At 34.1% G+C, this 21316-nt stretch overlaps 1 protein-coding gene across 2 annotated transcripts in view; it reads left to right on the plus strand.

Annotated features, from left to right (window-relative positions):
* Positions 1-21316, plus strand: part of LOC106042138 (cilia- and flagella-associated protein 47) — a 308071-nt gene that overhangs the window by 24679 nt on the left and 262076 nt on the right. For both annotated transcript variants that reach the window (XM_066980338.1, XM_066980347.1), the window contains exons 15-24: positions 686-930; positions 1920-2050; positions 3232-3354; positions 4169-4300; positions 5316-5393; positions 5956-6100; positions 7965-8059; positions 16074-16242; positions 18395-18495; positions 19231-19390. In XM_066980338.1, the coding sequence (XP_066836439.1) occupies positions 686-930; positions 1920-2050; positions 3232-3354; positions 4169-4300; positions 5316-5393; positions 5956-6100; positions 7965-8059; positions 16074-16242; positions 18395-18495; positions 19231-19390 (1379 nt within the window). The remainder of the gene's footprint in view (positions 1-685; positions 931-1919; positions 2051-3231; positions 3355-4168; positions 4301-5315; positions 5394-5955; positions 6101-7964; positions 8060-16073; positions 16243-18394; positions 18496-19230; positions 19391-21316) is intronic.

Genomic DNA, 21316 nt, shown 5'->3' on the forward strand with positions numbered 1-21316 from the left:
TAATTATACTTGGTAAACACTGATTTGTGGTAATATCAATAACATGCAGATTTATGTTGCAAAAAATTTCTATTATATTTCTTTCTTTCTTTCTTTCTTTCTTTCTTTCTTTCTTTCTTTCTTTCTTTCTTTCTTTCTTTCTTTCTTTCTTTCTTTCTTTCTTTCTTTCTTTCTTTCTTTCTTTCTTTCTTTCTTTCTTTCTTTCTTTCAAGTCTGTTGTGGCAAAAGCATATATAACCACAGTGCCACCTGTATATCAGCAAAAATTGTGCTATTATACTTTATATGGTAGGAGAAACTTTATGAAAATACTGTGCTCTTTCTGTTAGTCTTGCATCTCTCTATCTGTGATTGTATCTATTGATACACTTCCTTCTGGGTAAATTTATAGGCACACCATTTTCTATATCTCTGGTGTCAAGACAGAATTCTCATTTTACTAATGCTTTTGTGAACAAACAGTATGACGTTGATAATCCTATGGGATGATTTTCACCTTTCAGGTGGCTTAAGTTACATGCGAATCTATTACAGATAGCTTTTTTCTTGTCAGTCTGAACTGTGTTCATATTCAGTTGTTTCCTGTATTTTCTTCCTAATGATTCTATTTCATATAATTTTTTCTTTGACTACAGCATAATAAATCTAAAAATGCTATTGAGAAATATTTATTTTTATACTACAGATCTTTTACTTACACAATAAACAACAAACATCCTGGGCATGTGCTGGTCATTGCAAATGCAGTGTCTGTTGAACTTCAGTTGTCTGAAAGGGAACTGATTTTAAATCCTATTCCTGGCTACCTGGCTGAGACAGAATTTAGAACAACTGTCAGGGTATACAATACCAGAAACCGTTCTGCTGAATTTACTTGGAAACCTGTAACTACAGATAAAGGAACTGCATTTTCTATACAGCCAGCCAAAGGTATTCTATGCAAATACAGTATGTATTCATGTATCTTAAATGTCAATAATGTTAAATAAGACAAACATCCAGGTGATTCTATAAACTCTGTATTTGGTTCAGCATCAGTTTATCCCCAAAGTAGTACCAGATCAGAGCGTTAATACCAGAGCAGCATTCCCTATGTAAACCCTACTAGCATGTGCTAAGTCCAGTTTGTTGTTTCTGTGTCCAACAAGCAGCTCTCATGTAGCCATTTTTCTGAGTTCAAATTGCTGATATGTAAAAAGTGAGGCAGCCATTTAATGGCAGTTAGCAACATCACACTGCTCTTGAGGAGCTTTCCAAAAGTTCTGTATGAATAAAGCTGCTAGAATTTGATGTAGACAGTGTGAGTGACACAAATATAATTCAGCCTGGAATTAGTTTCACTTGCAGTATGGATCAATATTTGTTAGAAGTGTGTGAGACATTTTTTTCCTTTGAAAGACAGTGTTCTGTAAGAGTATGTTGGAGCTTCATTATTTAAAAAACTAACTGCTAACCAAGTTGGCTTTATTCAGTGCAAAAAAGATTTGGCTAGATGAGGAGCTTGGTGTGCACTGATTCTTGAGAAATAAGATATTTTGATTCTGAGTTCAGAATCAATTGCAAGCAAGAAAAAGCATATGCTCGTTCCCAGAGGTATTAGTCTACCAGAAGGGTTGTCTGTTCTTTTACAATTTTTGTTAAAGTTTAATATTTGGGTAATTTGAGGCCAAAAAAAATCAATGAACTTTGAATGTGTTTTACTGCAGGATGCTGATAAACTGGTGTTAAGCAATTGACATGAGAATTCAGTAACTAACCTTATTTAATTCATCATACTGTTCAACATCTTTGAAATGTAGGCTTTGTGTTCAATAGTAGAAAGTCATTTGATTTTAATGTGCTTGTGTTATTTGTAATTATACAACATAATTTGATAATTGTAAATGTGTATGACTATAATAATTCTTCATATTATTTAGGCTTTGTGGAGCCGTATAGAGACTTAGAGTGCGAAGTTGTTTGGCATCCAGGGTTCAACTCCCCAGAAGCAGGAGAATTCAACTTGTGTGTGCGTAAAGGAAACACAATTAAGCTGAAATGTTTTGCAAAGGTAACACATCATACAACAGGTTTAGAAAAGCAAATTTTTTTAACAAGCAATTTCTTAAATATGTTTCTTTCGTTGAGCATTCAAAAATTATTTTAATTTTATGTGGTTTCTCCTTGACATATTTACAAAAAGAGTGTTGCTCCAAAGAAATGACGGAGAAGGCAAGACTGCCTTTGTCTTGGCTGTGGTTATATACTTCCTTTGGCACCACAACTGAGTGGTCTTTATATATATGTAATTGTTCTTCTTGGCTTGCTTAGTATAGCTAAAAAAAGGTTGAGAGGTGATATGATAGTTTTTTATATGCATGTTAAAGGGATACAAATCAAGGAGAAGAAAAATAGAAAGTTTTTTGAGTATGAATAGCTTCAGCATAACTACTGTGGATTGGCTGTAACATAATTTTGTCCTGTTATTTGAGCATGTTTTCTGCTATTTTGAAAAGAAATGTTCTGGATAGTTTTCTGAACACTGGCAAAGAGAATCTCAAATTATTTTAAGGTGGAATAGAATAAATTTATAGTAGGAATCCTATGACAAAATAAGAGATTTTCCAGAAATAAGAAATTTGGTGAATCATTTGGTACGTAATGTTACGTGCCAGGAAGTGTGAATGAGAATTATTTAAATTTTTTTTTTTAAACTATTCTGATGGCTGCATGCTCTATATGTAAACATTTTGAATGCAAATAAGACTTTCCCCCTTCCTTTTGATATGACTGGTAGCTTTTCATGGTAGCTTTTTCCTTTGAAACCTTGGAAATTGTCATAACTAAAATCAGGCTGTGTGCAAGTTAGAATATTGGCATTATTACTGCTATTAAAAAATTACTGCTATTAAAAAGTATCTTGTCCTGCTCACACATTTGAGATGAAAAAAAACCATGGAGCTTGTGGTATTAAAATTAATTAAAATATTTTTATTTATCTTTAAATTAACTTAGAAATGTATTTGAGTTTGAATCTATTAACTTTGAATCTAGATAAATTCATTATATTGTCTAAATATTGTCACATTTTTAAAATGTATATTTTTCTGTTTAAACAATTCTAATTTATACATTTCCAGAGGTATGTTAACTTATTGTGTAATGAAAAGACAATAAGGCTGATTATTTATTTATACTTAGTAATATGTTTGCTATGTTTGCTTGTTTTTGCTTTCTCTTCTATTTTGACAGCTTGGTACCACGAAAGTTCAGTTTATAGAACAAAGGATACCGTTCAGTCATTGTCCAATGGGTTTATCGACTTGTAAGACAGCCATTCTTCAAAACACAGGATACAATCATGCCTACTTCCAAGTAAACTAAAATTATTTTTAGTATGTTTAATTACTTTGGGGTGGGGAGGAGGAGGGAGTTCATTTTATCAGATCGTGTTGCAGCTTTGTATTCTCAGTTATATATATTCTCAGATAGAACTGCTTCATTTTTTGTCTAGTTTTCAGATGAAAAAAGATTTATGTGAAGAGGAATTCTGTCCCTATGTGTCTGTGTATCCACCAATCCAAACCTGACAAAGTGATAGTGTCTCACAAAGAGATAAAAACTCCTTGAAAAGATTCTAGAAGTTGCATAAAAACCATAGGTGAAAGAAGAATCCCATATTGGTGTACCCTATAAAAAGGCATTTACACCTTGGATGTTTTTGTATTGAGAAAGTGAACTGGCTGGTCATCTTATTCTCATACTGACTGCCCCGTCAATGCACGCGTAGACTCAGACCAGTCACAGCAAATGTGATTACTTTGCTAGATTAACAACTAAGAGCATGGTAGGCTGTAATGTGAATTAGGTAAGAGGTGAGCCGGAGCAGGTAAACACATAAGCCATGAATTAGTAGTAAATCTAACCTCATTAGTTCTGATCACAGAATAATTTGCTATACTTATATAGTGACATAGAATTGTTCTGATTAAAATCCTCAGAACTGTTATTCATACTTTATTTTGGTACTATGTGATTGTTTTATTTGGATTTGTAATTTTTTTTATTATATGTTATAAAGGTTCACCTTGTAAGAATATAAAATCTTTGTGATAGATATAGTAATGTATTTTTTTAGCAGTGATTTTTTTTTTCCCCAATACTATTAATAATACATTTGCTTTTGAAGGTCCTTCATTCAAATCCATTGCCTGGAATGTTGATCACCCCTCATGATGGGGTGGTACCTGTGGGAGGCCATGCTGAGCTCAAAATCCTTTTTACTCCAAATGCAAAAATGAGTTTTGATACAAGAGTGGAGGTATTCAAAACTGAATGAGTTTTGGATTTTGAGTGTTATGTTCCATGTTTGTATGTGGAGATGTTTGAATGTTGAGTTGTGTGTGCATCTGAGCATCTTTTGAATTTTATCTGAAGTGTTCTAATACTTAAAAAAATGTTTTCTTACAGCTGTTGATAGCTAGTAAGCCATTCTGTTACTCTGCTCTCAGTACTGCTCTGAAGTACTAAACAGCCTCTCAGTTGAGATGATTCATAGCATACTGTTGGCAAGCTGCTGAAACTAACATCTCCTTGTTTTCATAAGATCATGTAGACATATGCACAGTTTTTGTGTTTTATTGAGTAGCAGGACTGAAATACTGCAGTGTTTTTCATTTCTTGACTACTTCTCATGAACATTACAAAAAGGTTATCTTGGAGATGAATTTACCAGTAAACTTGGTCTGATAATAGGAGTGCAGTAAAGATCTAATCCTACTTTGTTTTCTGCATGCCCGCTTCGTCGGCTTGTCTTTGGTCAGATAAGTGGGAAGAAAAAAGGGACTCTGTTATGAGGCTGATCCTTGCTACCTTTTCCGATTCTAATCTTGGATTCTTTGTCGTCTTTGGCTGCATACATTATGCTCACTAAACCTACTAGTCATTCTTCTTCCCACTTCTAACAAACACTGCTCAAAACATCTACTTTGTGCCAGCAGCTCCCTCAAGCAATTTGTCTTCAGGTATACTTTCCAATCCTCACAGCTGCTGAATAGATGTAACTCATCCACTTAGCTTTCTTCTGCTAGAGGAAACTTCATTCTAATGATACAACCTTGTGCAGCATTATTTTTGTCTGCAGAAGAATGGTCTTTCCTGAAACTTTATTGACAACTATGACTATCCAGATATGGTATACCACAAAGGCACTATTGGTTCTTCTATACCTTTTTTTTTTTTTCTTTTTCACTTTCTCATTTAATTTTGACAGATTTGATGATATTGTTATGTTCAAATGATCTTGTCTACAATCACCCTGTTCTCCATTAACTTAGGTAGCAGTGCGAAATTCGGGAGTACTAGTACTCAGGATTGTTGGATTTGTAGAGACCCCTGAAATAAAGATTGATGTGGTAAGTATGAAGGAATTGTAGCAACTGGTAAGATTAGTAGTGTTTTGCTTTATCTTGATGTCAAAGTGGCTCATTCGTACTTCATGTTTTCCTTGTCTTTTTTTTTCTGTACTAACTTCCTGAGAAAATCATCACAGAGGAGAACTTGGGAACAGAAATTAAAAAAAAATAAATGTATATATGAAAGTTTCACTAAATGATAACAGCTTTAACCTTTGAACTTGAACACCTGTAAAAAAACAAAAACAAACCACTAAAAAGGGATAAGATTTCTTTAAGGTAGTAATAGAGAAAAGTATAGGATAGGGAAAAGTGAATCCACTGATCTGTTTACTGAATGAGGAGAACTTTCCTGATGGTGTAACTAGACTTTGTTGCATTTGATGTCTTGGAAAGAATTTAAAGATAAGAGTTAGGCAAGACAATTAATTAATTGAGATGTCTGCCTAATATATTATAAATTCTGAGTCATTGAACAATTATATTTTTCACATGCTGTTCATTTACAAAATTGACTTCACATGGGTTTGACCTCATTTTTTTTTCTTCTTTAAACTTACAGGAACTATTTGACTTTGGTGGTGTTTATGTTGATTCTACAAAATCAATTCCATTTTTGCTTCAGAACAAAGGACAGGCACGTACCAGAGTGGAGTTTGATTTTTTCAAGTATAAGGATTTTAAATTGAGTGCTAAAGACCATTCAGGTATTTGCTTTGGTATATCAGCTTTCATTAAATAAAGAATAGGATAATGCTAAGAGAAAATCTGTAAGACTATTTCTGGTATACAATTTTTCTGATTAACAGAAAACCTAAGATGATTACTTTAAAACTGCTGCTTAATATAAATTAAAATGAGACCGTTTATTCTGCCTATAAAATGATGCTTGCCAAAAAAAAAAAAAAAAAGGCACTTGGAAAATGACAGTTTGCCTGTAGATTTCTGTTTTTTTTTTTTTTTCCTGTAGTTGCAAAGGCATATAAAAATGTCTGAGCACCCTCTCACCAGTTAAAACAAACAATAAGAATAAACAAAAAGTCAACCCAAAAGCACAACTATACTTATTTCCTGTTCATGGACTTTTATCCACTGTTTTGACAATATTTACTCTTAAGTTAATTCAACATCACTATAAAGGTCTGGATTTTTTTTTTTTTTTTCCTCTAACAGTGCCTTAATCACAAGACCTCTGTTTTACATGATTTACATGATTTACATGATTTACAAGTTAGAATGACATTGGGGTAATGTGTGGAATTCAGTTGCTATTCTTTGTTTCTTGATAGGACTGCAGTTTCCTATTCTTCATTCATTGTTGCTCATCCCTTTTCTAATTCAGTCCTGGTACCACCTTTGCTGTATTTAAACAACTTCATTAATGAGAGAATTTATGTTCTTATGGCCTCTTGTCCCTGAAAGCTTGGGAAATCAATACTTTTTCTTGTGCAAGCCAATATTGTAATGTTTAGTTGTCCTTATGTAGAACTGTATGTGGATGATCACAACAAATGATCTGACGAGAACAGAGGGCTTTTCTTCCACATGGTAGATTTCAAAGGGAAAGTGGGTGCCCCTAGTCGGTCATCTTAACTTGGAAGAGGACTGCAAGACTGTCTAGAACAGGCAGCTAGCCAGCTTGGGAATTGACTCATTGCACATGATTTCTAGATCAGAGTTTGTGCTTGGAACAAGTAATGGGGTATTCAGTCAGGTCAGGTACTGTTCAAACGGTGTGCCTCTAGGATGAATAATTCCTCAAAGGAGTTTTACATTAAGTATTGGAAACCCATGCTTCTGCCTATGTCTTAAAATTGGACCTGAAAGCCTGCTAAATTAAGGAAGCCTTACTGGTAAACTTCTGTAGTGCAGATTATGCCTAAGAGTTATTTAGAAAAAAAAGGTTCAGCCAAGTCCCTCTGGAGAGGGACTCTTTATTAGGGATTGTATTGATAGGACAAGGAGTAATGGTTTTAAACTAAAAGAGGGTAGATTAGATATGTAGATATTTATTTTAGATTTATATTTAGATATTTATTTTAGATAATGTGGAAGAAGTTCTTTACTATGAGGGTGGTAATGCCCACAGAAGTTGGTAACTCTGGAAGTGTTCACGGCCAAGTTGGATGGGGCTTTGAGCACCCTACTCTGGTGGGAGGTGTCCTTGCCCATGGCAGGGCGTTGGAACCAGGTGATCTTTAATGTCCCTTCCAACCCAAACCATTCTATGATTCTGAGATTCCATTTTTTCCCCTGTGGTATGAGTTTTTTATTATTTAGTTAACTATTTTTGCCTGATGCTCTTCTTCATTAATAAATTAAATATTTTTTTTTCTTTCCTTTCAAATATTCCCCTAATCAATGACTTTACTGAAGGTAGTTGGTGATTAACACTTCTCAAAATTACATCCAGAATGCTTATGAGAAATATTATATTCATTCATAACTAGATGAGAAATATTTACCACGTATATACCTGTGTTGGTAATCACTTTCAATTACTGCAATTATTACAAAATTGATATTTAGTGTAGTGACATCTCTAACTTGATTCTGAATTTTGTTTGACAGTGGTTGAAAACTGTTCTTCAGAGTCTTATTTGTATTCAGTTGACTTAGAGGGAAAGTCATCTTTGCAGTGCTCGTTGTCCTTCATGCCAAAAGAGGTAGGCTGATGGGGCACTGGTGATTAAGCTAAATTAAACTGGCACTCTGTAATATTTCTACGATGAGACAATATAGACATTCTAGATGTACATATTAGCGTGTGCAATAGTTTTGTAACAGTAATCTCATTCTTAAGAAAACAAGTTTTGAAATAACTTATACTACTTTTGCTTCTTTCCTTACAAGTATGCTCACAAAGAAAACACACTTTTCCAATGACTTCAAAATGCAGAACGAATACATTTAAATCCTTACCACACATTCATTAAGTCATTCAGCAATTGGTGGCTGTTTTCTATTTGCAGCTGTTTATGATTTAACTCTCAGATGACCTCAAGGGACTACAAAAGTAGAGGAGTTTTGTGTGTCATAAAGATCAGCAAAGTTGCTTTCTAATGGAGCTATATGAGGGAAATAAATTGAAGATATCAGACTATGGGTTAGTTTTACATCAGGAACATTGCATTTTATTGGTGGTACATGTCAATAGGCAGCACTATAGTAAATTTTAAGTCAACCTATTGAGCAACATTTTTTAAGTGGAGGGTTTGGGGATTTTCATATATATGGAGAACAATGAACAGCAACAAAACTTAGTCTTTGATATTATAAACCTCTTTCAGAACAAACAACTGGTTACAGCACAAAAACCTGTGGCATTAGGTTCATTTTTACCTTAAAAAATAAATGAATTTCAGAGACAATGCATCTTGGAAGGGTTAACGATGTTCTTTTCTCCCTTGTTCCTACTGTCCCTCCTTCCTACCTAGGATTTTATTGTTTGAATAGAAGTTGAGTTATCTGTTCCAAGCATCATTCAAATAAATATTTGCATATTACAGCCTGCATCTCTTAACACTATGGTTTTCTTTTTCTTATTACTTTCAGCTTAGATTTTGTGCGCACAGGTAAAGCATTGCAAAGTAAATAACTGGTGGTGTAAATTTATAGTATGCTTGCTACTCTGAATTTTTCCTGACAGAGGATGAGTTAATATATTCATCAAAAATGAATTATTTAAAATATAATTAATTTCCTCCAGTAGCATAGCAGGCCTTAAGGTTAGATGAGAAGCAGGAGATGTCATATCTTTATAAGTATCTTGACATTGTCTGGTGCAGTATTCACATACACAAGGCAGGCAGGTGTTGGCTGGATACAGTGCTAGGAAGGTATGCTAAATTGTACACAGAATATCACCAGTGACCTACTATCAAACTGAAGAGAAGCTCAGTAAAGAAAATGTTGACATTTTTGTTTAGGTATGAAGGATCAAGAATAGAAATTTGTGTATACAATTTGTGTATCTCTAAACTACGTTCATATTGACGGGAGCCATAACCTGTTATCGGACAGCTCTTTTCCTGCTTATGGCATGGGGTTTCTCTGGTGATAGTGCTGCTGTACAAACTGATCCTTTATTCTTCATTGTAGTAGAAAGTAGTGTAGAAGGCCAATCATCCCCTTCCAGACTAGCGAAATATCAACACTAAAATTGTAAATGAACCCCATCCCCTCCAAACTATCAAAATAGGGATTTTATGTGACTCCCAGTACCCTATTCCCTCCTGCTGCGATTAACCTATTTTACTGTTTTCTTTCCTTGCCAAGTGTAAGGATGGATTAAGAATAGATATGTTGCTTCTAACACTGCTGTACATTCAAATGATTAAACATGCAGAATCATCTACTGTCTCGGAAGTCTTCTGAACCACTTATTCAGTTAATTTCACTTGTAGTCTGAGCTACTGTTCAGCATTACTGATGGTTATTGACAAGCATCCCCAACTGTCATTTGATGCTGGTGATAAGGTAACCTAACTGAAGACAAGGCTATATCAATTTGCAATCTGCTCTAATGATATAATTTTGGAAAAAAAATCTTATATTTAACTGGGTCTGTTTTCTGACAGCTCTTTTTAAAAAATAAGTCACTGTCAAATATATTACATCTGTTGGTTATAGTTTTTCTCTGTAATATCTTTTTTTAATTTTTCAAACTTTGAGTGCTTTTCCAGTCTTGAGCAGCATAGTTTTGTTTTGTTTTGTTTTGTTTTCAAGCAGAACAACTTTATTCAGAAGTAAGGGAATAAAGAACTTCAAAAACGAAACTTCCCTGGGGTGCCTCATGCCTCATAACCAATTAATAAGCCCTGCTCTCACAAATTTTATTTATTTCCATTTCCCCTTCTCTCCATGTGCTCACATCTTTTCTCTGTCTCTACCCTGTGCTAGGTAGGCTCAGTGCGCAGACAGTGCTTCCATTCTGCTGCAAGTATAATATTGCTTGCCTGGCAGGAGGCAGCTTACTGATTACCAGGCAAGACATGCCCAAATACACTCACAACTTACAACCCACTGGTGGTCACATGTTAACATTGTTGAGCTTTAATGAAGCACTGATAGCTGGGAGCAATAGCACTGATTAATGTAAAAGGCAGAAAACCTTGAAAACTAAATGTGCCACCCAGTATGGCATGACCAAGAAAGCATATGAAGTGCCTGTACCCCCCCAGGATGCTGTAGCTTTTCTTTAATCTAGCTCCTCCAAAGTAGTATAACAAGATAATTTTTTTAATAATAAGTATAGTTTTGTTAAGAAAGTGGTATTGGTAGCAGCATTTCTTGTTGTGATCAGAGACTCTCATTAGTTGCAGATTCTTAGAACATTCCCCCTCGGATCTGAGTTGCTGTTATTCTATTGCATCTAGATTTGCCCCTTCTCTTATCAGATTTCTTCCATCTCTTTTCTGACTTTTCAATCTTGAAAAAGCTCAGATCTTCTCTCTATATTGAGCTTACTCTATTCAAGTTTCACAGTTGCTAGCACTATATCCTGCCTCTCCACTTGAACAGCTGTTTCTCTGGTATCATCACTGTTTTCTGGACAACTGCTCTTACCCAGCTTACCTCCCAGATGCTGCAAGCCTTCTGTATCCCAGTGAGAAGAATTCTTTTCTGCCTGCTGTCTGGTTCTGCTAAAGCTTCCTGCTGTTGTTGTAGTCGTCATTACTGACAACGCTATCCGTAAAACAACAAAACCCCACAAATTTGTGTTGTGCTAAGAAAGTAGATACTAGAAATATGGAATTAAATCAATCTTGAATACTCCTGCTAAAAATCATCTTGGCAATTGTTTTCCTTTTATGTTAAAAAGCTTTAAAATAGCAAACTAAGTAAACACATAGCAAGTCTGAATAGCTGCCACAGTTTTTGCTAAAACTTAGTATGAACAATTACATGTGATATCAAAAGACATTCTTAGAGATGAAGTATATTGGCCTGTTTATAAAATAACATCTGCAAGTTTTGAGATAATTCTCCCAATAGTCTAAGCAATAAAATGAAATTGATGCTTTATAGATAAGGCTAGGATGCTGCTCATGTAAAGGCGTGGTTTTCCCTTCCTGTTACTCCAGCCAAGGTTTTGGAGGCGACATAGTTCTCTGCCTCATCAGAAAGAGCTGAATAGTGGAATTCATTTGCAGTTATAGTCAAAGATGTACATAAGTGAGAACAATATACAAATAAGTAAATATAAATAGGTAAGCTGGCAAATCCTTAATGTCATATTTTTATACAGGCTATATGATCCTTTCTTTTCTGTTTTGTTATACTTTTAATGAAATATCTCTCAAATAATGATTACATTTCATGTGTTTTTCACTGCAATATAAGAAGGTTTAGCCAGCTGTAAGTCATTTCATTTCAGATGCTGAGTAAAACAAAATTTCGTATTGATTTAAAGAACAACAACAAATCAGCAGATAAAACAACCAAAAAAGCCATGAACATCCGGCCAAATATTTGTTGGAACTCTCTTGTCCCTATCCAAGAAGCATGGTTTTTCTTGATTGTGACTTGTGTTCTGCAGGCTGATTGTCTAAGTAAGGTTGAGGAGCACTTCATTTTTTTTTTCTTTTTTCTTTTTTTTTTCTTTGTGCTAGGGAAATGGGCAGTGTATTATCATGTTGAATATTTGCTCAGTGACAATTTTTGGTCCTTAGCTGTCACTGTGCTTCTCAAGGCAGGATGATCTACCTGCTAGCAGCAGTGTTATGAAAGTTTTGGTAAGGCAGAAAGGCAAAGCAAGGTGCAGGAGTGTGCTGCTTCAACTATATATATATATATATATATATATATATATATATGCACCCATATATTTTGGAATAGAAAATTCCAGTACCTTGGGAAAAAATATGAAATACACAGCTGTGTAATAATGAGACCTGTGAGGGCTTTGATTGAGACAAATGGAGCAAGTCACACTTGTCAGAGCTTGTTGTTTAGACTTCATATAGAGAAGTGACAGGTGTTGCCCCCCCCCCCCCATTTTTTTTTTTGACATTGATAAGGATGGATTTATTTATTTATTTATTTTAATGCACAGAATTCACAGTGTAAGAAATGAATTCTATGGAAAATCAGCTGTGGAATTACAAAATAATAAGGGTATTGCTGGTGCACCATCTCTGACATCTCTGTATACAAGGGAAGGATTTAGTTTTATTTCAGTGTTCTGAATGATGGATTTGAACATTTTTACATTATTCATTATGCTGGTTATATGTGATGGAAAGCTGGAGAATTTAGACTGCATTAAATTTTTTTGTATATTTTAAGGAAGAGTTAATGTTAAATCTTACAAGACTTTGAGAATATATGTTGTATACAGCTGCAGTACATAAAACCTTGGTTCTGCAGTACCATTTACTTTTATAGTTAGGTTTAAATTTTAATCAAACTGCTTTTTTTAATGTACATTACACTTTCTCTCCAGGTATCACTGCTGAAAATCTGTCTGTTGCTAGTGCTATAAATAAATTTTAGAAAGATCCTTTACACAAAAATTCAGTGATTTCTAATGCTTCAAGATATTTGATCACTCTGCATATTATGTTGTAAATACAAGCTTATTTTCTTATACAGGTGTTTTAAGTTAATTTGAAGTCATAAATTAGTTCATTGATTTACTTGCCATTTGGTGTGAAGTTGTACTGTAAAAGCAAGTCTTTTAATTTTAGGGAGATATGTACTCTTTGTGCTAAATAAACTATTTGATTCTTGGATTTGAAAGCAAAATTTTTCACTCAACCTTAAGAACATACATTTTGGTAATTATTATAAAGCATATAAAGCATAAAGCATTATTGCGTTAGGGTGCTTAGTAAAGATAGAAATGAGGTAACTGCTTTGAAAGTTTATTTTAAAAAAATGTAACTTTTTGTTCTACTCAGATTGCTCCCTGAATCTGACAATTCTGCTTGAATTAGTTTATTTTTTATGCACAAATTTTATTTAAAATAACTTTGTAATTGTCATGGCTTCTGGGGTAGCTGTTTCCCCTTTTTGTTATTTTCATTGCACGGAGTACTTAGGCCTGAGGCAGGAAGGCCTTCAACTAAGTTCACTCTTCAATGTTAGACTTAGAGCTATCATCCACATTGTATGAAACCTATTTCATAGATTCAGATGAGTTTGGGTAGCTGAACTTTCTGATCAGAAAGATTTCTTAAAAATCAACAACTCTGTTTAGGAATTCTAAGGAGAAAAAAAGCTTTTATTTTTTCTTATGTTTTTATTTTTCCTAATGAAATGAAAGATTACAGATTCTTTATTTAAAGAATTGCTATCTTCTTGTGGCAGCCTACACAACCTTTCTTACATTTTTGGAGGTGTTCCATGTGAATGCATAACAAAAAGCTGCTTTGTTGCATGTGGCTATTCTTTTTAAAGCTTCTTTTAAAGTCTTTTTAATTTCTAAGACTAACACTTTGCAAATTATGCCTTCTTTCCAATTGACGTTCATAATTAGTTTAAGTCAGGATAGGAAAAATATATAAAGTCATGATATCTATTATAGGTAAAGTATTTTAATCTTACCAAACTTTCTAGGTCTTGAAAAATGCAGTATCGTTATACTGGTATACCTGTGACACATGCTGGGGATGGAAGGGATTTTCTAGGTCTCTTGTTTTTATAGCTTTTCTTGGCAATGATGTTTCAAGTGTTAGAATTTCTCATGTAAGGATGTCCATGCTGGCTATAGGGAGCTGCCAGGGCTGGCTGTAATCTTTGCACGTGAGGTGCGCACTAAGGTGTGCAGTCATCTCCCCCCCTTTTTTTTTTATTTCTGTTTATGGTGAGCCATAATGCTTGTGAGATATGCTATTTATATGTGCAGCATATTACATTTTGCATTTTTGAGTATGTACAGTGGCTAAGCATGACCAGTATAGCAAACTTCACATACAGCTTGAGGAGTATGATAAAAGCTTCTGATTGAGACTGGTTTGTGACTGTTATACAAGATGCTTGACTAAAGAGTCCAGGAAAATTTTCTTCTCCCTCTCTCACATTGGATCACTTTGCAGTGGTCTCTTAAATATGCATTTTAACAGCTATTAAGGTTGCCAAATAAAAATGTATTCAGCTTTAATCTATCAAACTTCTCATGTGTTTTCATATAAAGTTTTAAATGATTTTTGATTTCAGTCTTGAAATGCAATACTTTTTAGTTTCAACTGTAAGAGAAGATAGTTTTTTGTCTAAAACTGCGAGGAGCCACTGTTGTTAGTAGCAACATATTTCATACATACTTTGAAGTGAAAGGAACTTCTAACACTGAAGAAAAGATCCTTTTTCAGTCTAAATTTTAATTATGTGGTTTTATGATGCAAGCACATACTTTGAAGATGTAGCATGAAGGATTTTATGTGGGTGACTTGAGGTACTAAACTAGAAGAATATTTAAATCACATCGGGAGATTTTTACTCGCTCTTTGTTTATGGTCCAACTCAAATATTAGTATACTGAAAATTTCAAATGTCTTTCACCATCTTAATTTTGAAAAGTGTAATTCTATGTTATAAAATCTAGTCATTATCAGATTTGAAGTATCAGTATAAACAAGGGCACAGTGATCTAAAAATGTTTCCTTTCATCCCATATTTTCATCTTGCTGAATGCAAATACGCAAAATGTTCCACAATGCTCAGGACACATCTTGCTCACCAGGAGCTTGTAATTGTGTATTAAAAACCCTGCTGGAACTCCAAACATTGTAAATGCTGGGTACTTGCTTCTCATTACCTAAGCTCCAGGTTGATTTTGTTACAGATGAATATATGCTTCCTTTCCTGGGGCAGCATATATTTTTTTTTTTCTTTCCTCTCATTTATATATTTTACTCACTACCACATATATGAAAATAAAGCATGATGCACTATTTCCTGTGGTATTTTGGTATTTGAAAGCTTCCAACATTTTCATATACTTGGATTTACTGTATGTTTTAAGCAGCATACAGATTTTGTAGGCCACAATCCTTTCTGAAGTTTTCAGTGTCCTTCAAGGTAAGTCATTGAAAGACTCCAACAGTGTTTTTATGGTAGAAGTTTTGGTTTTTCTTCTGTTACGTTTGTTACGGTTATCCATATCTTTTTCTCTGAAGAGTATGCTGCTCTAATGTGTTGGAAAGATCTTGGAAAGATCAAGTGAAAGGTATGTAATACCTTATTGAAAAGTGCACTGTGAAATAAATTAGGTTTATCACATGCATAACCTGTCAGAAAAAAAAAAAAAAAGGAAAAAAAAAAAACAGAAAATTTTGTGTAAAATTAAACATGCTGTCTTTAAATTCTAAACCCCACTTATTTGGGGATGTGATTGCTGAAATGAAAGTGAGATCAAAATCAATTAATTTGGAATCCTGGAATTCAGTGAGGTTCAGTGATGGTGGTTTTGAGTATTTTTCTTTTTTGCCGAGTTGTGTCAATTTTAACTCAGGTTCCACCTGGTTCTCTGAACCCATTTCATTTATGTTGGCTATACCATAACAGCTGAGTCTTTCTTTTCAAGGAAAATTATTATTATTATTATTATCATGATTAGTTCAGAAGTTAGTTTTAATAATTATGAAATAGTAATAAAAAACAATATTACCACTCTGGTGGTTCAAGAAGTACCACTTTCTTTGGGAAAGTGACCACAATGGTATTTGTGCTCTTTAGGTGGCAGCGTATGACTTCACTCTTCCAGTTAATACTCCTTGGGATGACTTTCCATTGCTACAGCAATGCTCTATATCTGCAACTTCTGTTGGGCCTGTAAAGCACACTATTCCTCCACAGCCACAGACAGTGACTGTGGCTGTTCCAGTCTGTAGAGTTAAAGCAGTTGGTAAGTAAACTAGGGACTTAAAGCAGGTGGTGAATGCTTATTATTCATGATGATGTTTTGTATATTCTAATTGCAGAGAATTACCATTTGTCTGCCCCCCCCCAAAAAAAAAAGAAAAAAAAAAAAGAAACAAACCATAAAAAATGACAGGATTTAGAAAGCTGAAATTTGATAAATCCTTGTAATTTGTAAAATTCATGGAAACTTGACGCTTTTTCAAAACTTACTTTATATTTTTAAATATATGTAAAGCTGAAATTTCTGTAAATGTGTGACACATACTAGGAAAAAGGAGGCTCAGGGTAGACCTTATCATGCTCTACAACCATCGCAAAGGAGGTTGTAGCGGGGTGGGTGGCTACAATTTGTAGCCAGTCTCTTCTCCCAAGCAACAAGCTTGATGAGGGAACGGATGAGAGAATGGCCTCAAGTTGTGCCAAGAGAATTTTAAGTTGAATATTAGGAAAAAATTGTTCACTGAATGGGTAGTGAGCCATTGGAACAGGCTGCCCAGGGAAGTGTTTAGGTGTCACCATCCCTGGATGTATCCAAAAGATGTGTAGATGTGGTGCTTAGGGACATGGTTTAGTTGTAGACTTGGCAGTGCTAGGTTAGCAGTTGAATTTGATGATTTTAGAGGTCTTTTCCAACCTAAATGATTCTATGATTCTATGAAATCCTCTCCTCTCCTCTTACTGGAGCTGGTAGAAATGATAAATTTCATTCATAAAAAATCTTAACAGTTTCGAACTTGTTTAAATTCAAAATCAAAGCAAAAAATCACTTATCAGCTTCCAACAGATTGTGAAAAATGTTTCAGAACCATTTAATTTTTTCATTCCGATAACATCCAGATATTATAATAGAAAATATGTTATGTAATTATAGCATAATATAATGGTAGTTTGCATATGCTCAGATGGAGCAGATACAATCCCTACCTGATCCAGACAAAAGGAAGAATGCATAGTACCCATATCATGACCTCATGTGATCTGACTTTTTTTTTTTTTTTTAGTTGATCAGTCTTTCAGATTCTTCATGGAGTTGATCTTTTCCTTTCCCTCCTTCCCCTGTGCCTAGTCCTTTATTCTTGCTGTGTTTGCCTTGTACAGACAGTTTCTGCAAGAGGTGGGGGGGCTCCGTGACTGGCACAATTGTACATTAGTTGGTGGAAGCATTCCAAAGATGAGGTTCCTGCTTTGAAACAATATTAATTTGCAGAGGTTATATGTCTTTGTTTTAGAGAAATATGGATAATATTGGTCTTTACATAATGTTAGACATAGGATCAAGAAGCACTTCGGGCTTTTTGAAGGGAAGAGAGAATTGATCAACTTCCTCAAGGGGTGTGAAACAAACTTGCAGATTTTAATATACCGTATGTTTGCTACATTCATTCCCAGCTGTTTAACCAAATACAGAGGCAAAATGAAGACTCCTGTGGGAATATACATCTTTGTTTTTTGAAATCCTCATTTTAAACTTCATCCTTTGTTATGGTTTCTTTATTCCAGCTATATGAAATTAAGAGGAATGCTGTTGTGATAAAATGTTTTATGCCTTTACTGATGAATTACCATCACAAATGTAAATGCAATATATAACTACTAAAATAATACAGGGTCTGAAAGTAACATTAGTGAATTTGGAAGTGTGTATAGAATTACATGAAAATAATATTCTGCATTTTTTATTGTTACATAAATGAATATATATTTATATATGTATCATACTCTGAATATAACTAAAGCAGTTGACTGAAGATATTCTTGGTCCCCTTTTAAGAAGCATTACTTTTAATCTCTAAAGTATGCTTGTGTATATATAGTCTGAATGTCCTTGAATTCATCTGCAACAGGCAGATCATGTGACACACTGTTTATAGCATCTTTATATGAAGGAGAGATGTTGTGTGGTAGACGTAAAATTAAAATCATTTGAATGTGACTAAAGGGCCATAATAAGACAGTTATGGTAGCCATTTAGTAGTCGTATAGTATGGGAACAGTAAAAAGAAATTAGAGCTTTAATAAAGGGGAGAAGCAATTCTGCTAAATATGTGCTGAAACAGTGGTTTTATGAAAGGACTTTGAGGAACCATGTGTAAAAACAATACCTTATAAACATCCTTACTTAATATTTCCAACAGTACTTAAATCACCACTGGAGTTCTCCTCAATGAAACTTACATTTACACAACATTCAAGTTGTATACGTTACAATAGTCCTGATGAAAGTCTGAATTCCCAGGTACGTAAACACATGTTGTTACAGTTATTCTTGGCTATACATTTTAATTACTTAAAAATGACTGGGTAAGAATATAGATTTGGAACTCAAAATTCAATCATGTTCCAAACATATGCTTTTATGTATGTTGAACTTTTTCCATCATCATTTTGTTCAGATTTTGATTTCATATTTGTTTTTGATCACTAGAAAATTTTCCAAAGCTCAGCGTTGGGCTCATACTAGCTTTCTGACATATGAGAAAGAATGGGCACCATGAGAAAGAGCAACTCTGACATACAGGAATAGAATTTTCAGTGCTGTTATTCCCACTGTTTTCTTACTGGATTGAAAGAGTGGGTTTTGAAAACCTACTTTGAAGTTTTTGAAATTTCAGTATATCCACCTGTAAATCTTTATGTCCTGAGTCATGTGTTTAGTTCTTGCTTTGCTCCATTTGTATCAGCAAATACTTGTTTCTATTTGGCTAAGCACTCCCACCACAATATGTTGATCATTCTCTTTATGTATGTGGTGAGTGACTGGAAGTCATTTAGTCTGTGCTCATGGGAACACTAATTTTTTCGCCTTACAGATATAGTAAACCGGGTTCTTCATTGCTTTCTAGTGCTTTCTTGCTTTCAATCTGATCTGATTGTAAAAGAAATGCTTTGGACAGAGCAATGTGAAAAGTATCATGATGCTTGCTGCTTTCTCTCTTTCATCATGCCCTCCTTTCTCTGTAAATATTTACAGGAGCTTGACCTGAAGAATGTCTCAAGGCAGTATTTAACATGGAAATTGAATTGTGATGATGCAGACAAAAATATAGAAGATGGTATTTTCAAATTTAGTCTGCATGCTGGATTTCTTGATCCAGGACAAAAAATCAGTATTACTGTATTCTTCTGCCCTTGTAAGTAATTTTGTGAGTTCTTCTACATATATTTTGGTCAATTTTGCCATTTTCATAGATTTGCTTAAATCACTTTCTGTGATGAATCAAGACTAGCACTTACTATGACGACCTCTGAGTTAACATGACTAAATAGTCAACCAAAATGCCAAAAAGACATGCTGAAGTTCTGAGAAAAAAAGACAGCTGCAGACCTAACACAAAACATGGAATCATTTGTGTAGCATTATATGAAAAGTCTGTTTTGCACACAGAAGGCATTAAATGCTAGGATACCTAAATTATTTTTAGCATTGCCCCTTAATGTGTATTTGGGCCAACTGGCTTAATATTTACACTTTCCAAGAGTACTTGGAGTATGTGCGATTTCCCCCCCCCCCCCCCCAGTAGACAGACAAGAACAGAAATTTTCTTCCTCCAAAAGATACAAAGTCTTTTAGATATATATATATATATATACTTTTATGAATAGTTTGCTCAGAGAACCAGAGACCAAGTGAAAAACATAAAATAGATTTCTAACAAAAGCTGGGAGTATGCAAGAAGATTATAATCAACCACATACAGCAGGAATGGCAGAACATTAAGATTCTGCATTATTCCCTGTCAAACAAGTGTTTTGTGTAGAGAGTAATGTAACATTGTACATTGATAAAGCCCCTCACAGAACTGAGCGGTACTGACAATTGTAAGTGGCCTACTGGTGGTGCCAGCATTCTTGAAGGGAAGAAAAGTTGTCTTGTTGGTTGGGTTTGATTGAGAGTCAGCAAGTGAGTATCCCTTTCCTAAAGTCACATATTGCTGCTATTTTTGATGATACAGTTGAAATCTATAACATCACTCAAGCCCTACAAATTATTTGATATAATTGAAAATTAGTTTGTAAATTGTAAAGATCTATAGGCATGAGTCTTGCCATGATTCTGTATGATAAATTGAGAATACTGTATTAAATGTTGCTCTGCATATGTGTTGTGAATATGTAAGAGCAGTATTCAGTTGCATATGTTACTTGGAGTTGATTGCTTTACTTTAGAAAGTTTTTCCATTATGTATTATGTCTTCTTGGTAGCTTTTGTTTTCAACTTATGGTTGGGCTGTGATTTTGTTTCATGAAATTGAAAAGTAAGTAATGTAGAAGGACTGTTGCACAATTGTTTAGGAAGTGGTTTGCTTTACATTCTTTTATTTTTCATTCTGAATAACAAAACCTGACTTGTCTGAAATACTATTTGTTTCGGCATGTATTACCTGGAAAGTCTCTGACTCAATCAGTATCTATAGTTGTATTTTATTTTATTTTTTTACACTTCTGACATGTTTATGAGGTATCATTTTAGAAATAGGTATTTAAATTACTCTATCCAATTTTATATTACTTCAAATTAAACTGCTAGATGAAAGTTAAATACCATTTATTTTTGGAAGACTGAGCAAAAATATTTATAGTATGTTTACATTTTTGATGCATCAGTTTGTCTCCTTTCCCCAATGTTCTTCCAAAGTAAATTGCTAAAACCCTGAGGTTTGGCTCTGAAACACGTTTATGAAACAGCCATAAAAATGTACACAGTATAATATATATATATATTTTTACTATGTAGGTTCTATTCTATACTTAATGTGATGTTTAGTTTTGGAACCAAGTGATGTGATCCCATCTGCATCTTGTCTGCAGTTCCTTGATCAATTTTTAGTGATAACTTATGGAAGCTATCAAAATAAAACATAAATGAAAATGTTTGTTAAAGAGCTGGTTTGGGGATAAATATGAAAGTAAAAAAATAAAATAAAATCCAAGGATACTGGGTGAATTGAAAGAAGACATTGTTCCAGGGTGCGAAAAAATGTTAGAATGTATAAATCAGAAGGTGTTAAACAGTGGGAGCAGAAAGACAAGAAGATTGTACAGAACACAGTGATATT

This window comes from Anser cygnoides, chromosome 1 (assembly GCF_040182565.1).
Source record: "Anser cygnoides isolate HZ-2024a breed goose chromosome 1, Taihu_goose_T2T_genome, whole genome shotgun sequence".
NCBI lineage: Eukaryota > Metazoa > Chordata > Aves > Anseriformes > Anatidae > Anser > Anser cygnoides.